The sequence below is a fragment of the Terrapene carolina genome, unplaced genomic scaffold, assembly GCF_002925995.2.
Source record: "Terrapene carolina triunguis isolate 2854851 unplaced genomic scaffold, T_m_triunguis-2.0 Scaffold69, whole genome shotgun sequence".
Classification (NCBI taxonomy): Eukaryota; Metazoa; Chordata; order Testudines; family Emydidae; genus Terrapene; species Terrapene triunguis.
In genome coordinates, this window is record NW_020664420.1 from 1,143,121 (window position 1) to 1,149,120 (window position 6,000).

The window sequence follows — 6,000 nt, forward strand, 5'->3', positions numbered from 1 at the left end:
CTAAATACTACGTGCATTGTGTTCAGCCAGGCAAACCTTATGTTTCAGTCATGGAATTGTTTATTCAGCACCTGTATTTAGTTGTGTTCCTTTTCGACTAAATTTTCATTTCCCAAAATCTTTATAATCTATCTATCTTGCCTTTTAATTTAATAGTCATTGTTATTATTTTGAATTTCTGAGGTATCCTAAAAACTAATATCATGCTGAGCAATCTCTCTCTCTCTCCCATGGGAGAATATAAATAAGCCTTACATACCTTTACCCCAGGTGTCGGAAATTCCAAAATTAGTCATGCTTTTGAGAAGAGGGTATAGCAAACAGGGGAAATAAACTGATATTTGGGTACTGCATCTTGCTAGCTGCCTTTCCTGATTTGTTGAGTGAGATTTGGGTCATTTGAGTACATCATCCTAACAATGTGACTGCCATGGTGGTTTTCTCTGAGTTCTTTTTTCTTTTTTCAGAGGCGATTTGAGAGGACATTGTAGCTTTCAGGACAATGCTGTACCTACCAGCCCCCACAACCTCTCTCTTTAAGTGCACTAACCTGCCTGTGTTTCACTGAATCGCAGTTGAGAGTGGGATACACAGATCTATTCTAAAAAAACAACAAGGAGTCTGGTGGCACCTTAAAGACTAACAGATTTATTTGGGCATAAGCTTTCATGGGTAAAAACCTCACTTCTTCAGATCTATTCTGACTTCCTAAATAGAATATTATCCAGGCCTGTGTGCTTCAAATTAAAACCCACTCCAGGCTTTGGGTACAAGTATGCATCGGTAGGAAAGGCTGCTTCAGTCTGTTGGGACAGTTCTATGTTTTGATTACATTAATTCATAAATATTATACTAAATACCACTAAAATTGGCCTTAAATGACTTCAAATAATGCATTATAATATGGCTGTCCTGAGAGCACTAACCTTTATGTCTCCCAGTAACTCAGCCTTTAAGCATACTCTGCTGCTAGACAAGAGGGGGGGAAGTTATGAATGGATGGCTTGCTAAATTGTTCGACTGTGATTAGTTGACTCTCTCTCTCTCTCTCTCTCTCTCTCTCTCTGTTTGTGTGTGTGTGTATCAGTGTGGGTGGGTCAAAACTGCCTAGATTTTTGCTGGCGAAACATCCGCACAAACCTCTCCCAACCACACAATAAAGTAGCAGAGGATGAGTGTGTGTTCCTGCCCCACTGGGAAGAGGAGGGGGGGAGGGAGGATTGGGGGATGGAGGGACGTAAGGGTTAAGATCATGCCATGGAAGCCTTTCTGTGCAGGGATCAAGCGATCCTTACACTTACACACACGTGCCTGCAAAACAAATGCATTTCTTTCAAGTATCTGGGCTGGATGTCAGAAATCTGACTGTGACAGAGCCTGGGAGCTCATAAGCTTTTGAGGTGGAATTTTTTGAGGGGGGGACCGGGACAATCTCTGACTTTACCTTTAGATCTATTCTTCTCAATTTCCCCTGTCATCCAGAAACACCCTACAGGGATCTCTTTACTGTTGCTGAGAGGCACACCTCCACTCCATTCATTTCAGTGGATTTACACCTGAGATGACTGATCTCCATGTTTTTACTCTACGGGTTTTTTTTTAAAATATATATATATATATAAATCAATTTATTTATTAAAGGGATCGCCTTCCACACAGTTAAATAAACTACAGCTCCCATTAACCCTTGACATCCTTCACTGGGATACCCCCATGGCTAGGTCTGCGTGTGAAATCTACTAAGGGTAAGGGATCAATTCATGTACACTCTTATGCAGCAGTTCTGGAAAGCGACTGGGGTTTTTATACCGCCACTCTATGCTCTTGGATCTAAGTTAGAGGATCTTTATGCCATTCTTCAACCATGCCAAAAACAAAAAGGGGGATCTGAGTTAATATTCTACTTTATGTTGCTGACTTAGATGAGGAAAAAAGAAAAGGGGGCGAGGGAGTGAGAAAGAAAGAAAGAAAAAAACCTAGAAGCAAAACACAATCCTAATTTTTCAAAGCCCCGCCATGCTTTTTGACTTAATAGTAATTAATCACCCGTGGCAAGAAAGTAATTTTTTTTCAGGTAGCCAGAGGCACATTTTGATCAGGATTAGCTAATAAATCAGCAGCATCACCCGAAAGGAGTCCAAACACTTCTCGGACGGACTACATAAAACCGATCTCTCAAACGCTGGCATCTCGGCGCCTAGCCCCGCTCCATGACAACAACCATCAGCATTTTTCCCCCCACTCCGAAGTCCAGAAGTTCGAAGAGGCTGAAAATGAGCTTGGTTTCTAGAGCAGCCTGGTCTGATCCACCCTGACCGATCCCCCCACCCTAGGTGGCAGCTTTAGATAGAGTTGGAGGAAAATGAAGTCTGGCGGCTTGCTTATTTCGGGAATATTTGCTCAACATTATTCAGGCAGCAAGAGAAGTGCTCGCTCGCTCTATGCGTGTGCACACAAACACATATCTCTGCGGACAATGTATGAGCTACAGGGTGAGATACATATTCTATAAAATAGAAAGGCATTAAAGTTTGCCCAGAGCTAGAAATAATTACAGACTAAATACAAGAAGAAACCTCTAGCCAGATCCCATCTCCACCTGCCCGGGTAGCCTGGATTTTGCATCCAGGCGAAGCTACGTGCTAAAGTTTGTATTATTCATTATTATTGTTTCCTCTTTCTTAAGAAAGAACCCCGCATCATTCACACCCACCGCCCACTGGAACTACCCCTCATCTGCTAGAAACAATCTCCTAGGACCTCGCCTTCCCGGTGCTTATTTTTATCGACGACTTGTTTAAAGGATAAACATCAAACACTAACCTTGATGTGGTTTCTAGGAAGCTTGACTGAAAGGTGAAACAGCTCCTAGGTTATACTGATTATCCGGGGAGAGGGAAAATGCCCTGTAATTTATATGCCCGCCTCGGTCTCTTTGCTCTAGATATTGTTTTCTTGGACATAGGATTATATTTGCATTCTTTGCCGGGGTGGGGAGTGGGGGGGGGGGGGGAGCTGACTGCTAAACGTGCCGTTAACTTTAAGATTTACAACTCATCAAGCAAGCTGAATAGATATGAACCCAATGAAATTGTTCTCTGGGACCCTGTCCACTGGGAGTCTGCTGGGTTAACAGAAGTTGATATTTAAACCTTAATTTCATAAATCTGACTCCCCCCCAGCCCTGGATCTAAAGTGACCACACAGTCGCATTTGTGCTCTGTTTGATCGAGGCTGTGTCCTCTTTTCAAAGCAATACTCCATAAACTAAAATAATAATTAATAAGAATAATAATTATGAATAACAATAAAATATAATAATAATATCAGGAGTTAAGAAGGTCGTTCATTTGGGCTACCAACGCATCCTGTTTGTAAGCGGGTCTCCTATGTAAATTACCTCCAAGTTACTCAGTTTAGTCCTACTTTCATGCCTGGCGATCAATCTGGTGGCAAGCACTAAACTCCTGCTCATCTCAACTACACATCCGAACATCACAGCCCCGAGGACGAAACATTTGCAGTCCCCACTCCGCCGCTACAACTAAGACCGGGGGGGAGGAGGTCGGAAGAAAACCCTACATGAACGCGGCTCCAGAGCATTCAAATAAACCCCCCAAAGTTCCTGATCTCTTCCAGCACGCCCGGAGAATTGACCATCCACGCTAAGGAAAGTGTCTCTGTGTGTGCATGCTATGTTTGCTCGGGATGCTAGAATAGTCCTTCCTTTTGAATGAGCCCCGATGCTATCTACTTTGCAATTGTCTAGGACCCTGCCTGCGATGTCTTTGATTGGGTTTTTTTTCTCCCACCCTTAAAAAAAAAGGAACTCAACCTCCCCCATCCCTTTATTTTAAGATCCCGGATCTCTCCCCGGGAATCGCTGTAAAATACACCCCTCCTTGTGTGGAAATGTGCCGCTACGAAAGAGAAATAAAGAAGCCCCTCTCCGTCTTTTCAGCACCACCCGTCTGTGGACAGCCGCCTTTGGCCAACCCCGGCGGGCGCCCGTGATTGCATCGCCGCGGAAAGCAAAAGCATGGCAAGACATTAACAAAAAAATAAATAAACCGCGTGCGATGTGTGTGTGTGTGTGTGTGTGTGTGTGTGTGTGTGTGTGTGTGTCCCCTCGCCCCCCTTTTCCCCTCTCTCTCTCTCTGCTTCGCTTTCTAGGATCTGGCAGCCCCACCGCGCCCCCCAAACTCCCCGGCTCTCCCGGGAAAGTTGGAGGGGAGCTCACCTTTGTGCATGCCAGTGAACCTGTCCTTCAGCACCGTCAGTTCGTAGATCTTCCCGAACTCCTCGAAGAGCGGTTTGAGGTCCTTCTCGTCCAAGTTGCGGGGGATCTGCCCAATGAAGAGCTTAATGGCATCGTGGTCCTTCATGGGGATGGTGGCTGGGTTTCCGGGACTGTGGGTTAATCCGTTCATGTGCCCGTTGGTGCTGGGGTTGGTGTGATTGCTACTCAGGGCGGTATTGTCTGCTTGTCCGTTTGCTAACGTGGCCATCTTTATATACATAGAGAAAATCTTCTTTCCCTTTTCCCCCCACCCTCGCTTCTCTTCTCTCGCTCTCTCTCCCGCGTTCACACGCACACACATACACACTCACACACACACTCCTCCCTCTCTGCCTCGCTCCCTGGCTCTGGGCTGGCTTTTTTTTTTTCTTTTTTTTTTATTACATTGAGGATCTGTGTCCTTTCCGTTTAAACAGGCTGGAGCGGTTCAAATTCCCAGCCAGACTAGGGGGTGGTGCGCGTGTGGATGAGCAGGGTAGGGACTGGGGGGGGTGGAGGGGGGTCTGCTTTTGCCACTACCCTGGCTAACCCCCCTCCTCCCATCCAGCCAACCCCCCCCACCCACATACATCCCCCCCCTCTGCCTGCCTGGGAGAAGCTCAATGGTACCTTCCAACCCAGCCCCTGGCTATAAATAGCATTAGGCGCATGGCTATTGGAGAGAGAGAGTCAATTTCTATTGTGCCAAGTGAGCAAAGGGGAGCGATTGCATTTTTAGGAGCGATGATGATGATTTCCCCCCCCCACCTCCCTTTTCCTTTGCAAAGCCTTACGATCAATCGCTGTCGTGTTTTAATCTCCATCATCACCCGGAAAACTGCCTTTTATTGGAGGTGGGGGGGGGACCCAAGGTGCGCTGGCTTTATTATTCTATTAAACACGACGGCGATGATGACATTGATCATAAAAGCAGTTCAGAGAAGGAGGAAGCCCTCAGCATCACAGGCTGCTCTTACTGTGGGGGCTGTATCATTTCTCTCTCTCGCTTACTCGCTCTGATCTTGTTGCATCTGGGGGGGAAAAAATACCCTGCTTGCTCTTTAGTTATGGTATTATGCCATCAAGCCAGGAAAGGGGGATCTTGGGAGAGGAAGGGGAAAGCTATAGGACTACTGTTGATGAAGAGGATACTTATTTTACATACAATCCGTGCCGGGAGTGGGCTGTAAGGGAGTGTATGTGCTGGGCAAGAGACGGCTTAGATAAGATTTCCTTGTTCGGCTCCCAAACCATCAGACTAGTCTGTCTCTATCTCTGTGATGGAAACATTACACGTATTTTGTTCTCATCAGGGCTGAGAGCTGCTTGTCCGAACAATGCATTATCGACAATTAAATTGTACTCTATTAAATAAATACGATCTCATTTCCTGTCGTTCGGAGGGGGCAAAAAAACAGACCAAACCCCCATAAGCATAAGTTTTTGGGTTTTTTTTTAAATAAGAGTATTACCAGCGTTCAAAGCATTTTTTTCCTTTAGACTCCAATGAAATCTGTTGAGGCTTGCTGGTGGGACTGATGCTAGCAGCACAGAAAGGGAAACATTAGGAGGAGAGATGAAAGCTGCTTTGCAGACTTCAAGTTACCTGGCCCGAAAAAGAAAAGCACCTTCTTGGTTGATTTCTCTCTCTCCCTCTCTCTCTCTCTCTCTCTCTCTCTCTCTCTCTCTGTGTTTCTCTCTCTCTTTGTGTGTGTGTGTGT

At 45.5% G+C, this 6,000-nt stretch overlaps 1 protein-coding gene across 50 annotated transcripts in view; it reads right to left on the minus strand.

Annotated features, from left to right (window-relative positions):
- Positions 1-4,535, minus strand: part of CELF4 (CUGBP Elav-like family member 4) — an 833,225-nt gene extending 828,690 nt beyond the window's left edge. For 46 of the 50 annotated variants that reach the window (XM_024196884.2, XM_024196869.2, XM_024196853.2 and 43 more), the window contains exon 1: positions 4,241-4,520. In XM_024196884.2, the coding sequence (XP_024052652.2) occupies positions 4,241-4,520 (280 nt within the window). Of the gene's footprint in view, positions 1-4,240 lie in introns of all 50 variants that reach the window. The other 4 variants (XM_024196889.2, XM_024196888.2, XM_024196886.2 and 1 more) reach the window with 2 other exon arrangements.
- Positions 4,536-6,000: the final 1,465 nt, after the last annotated feature.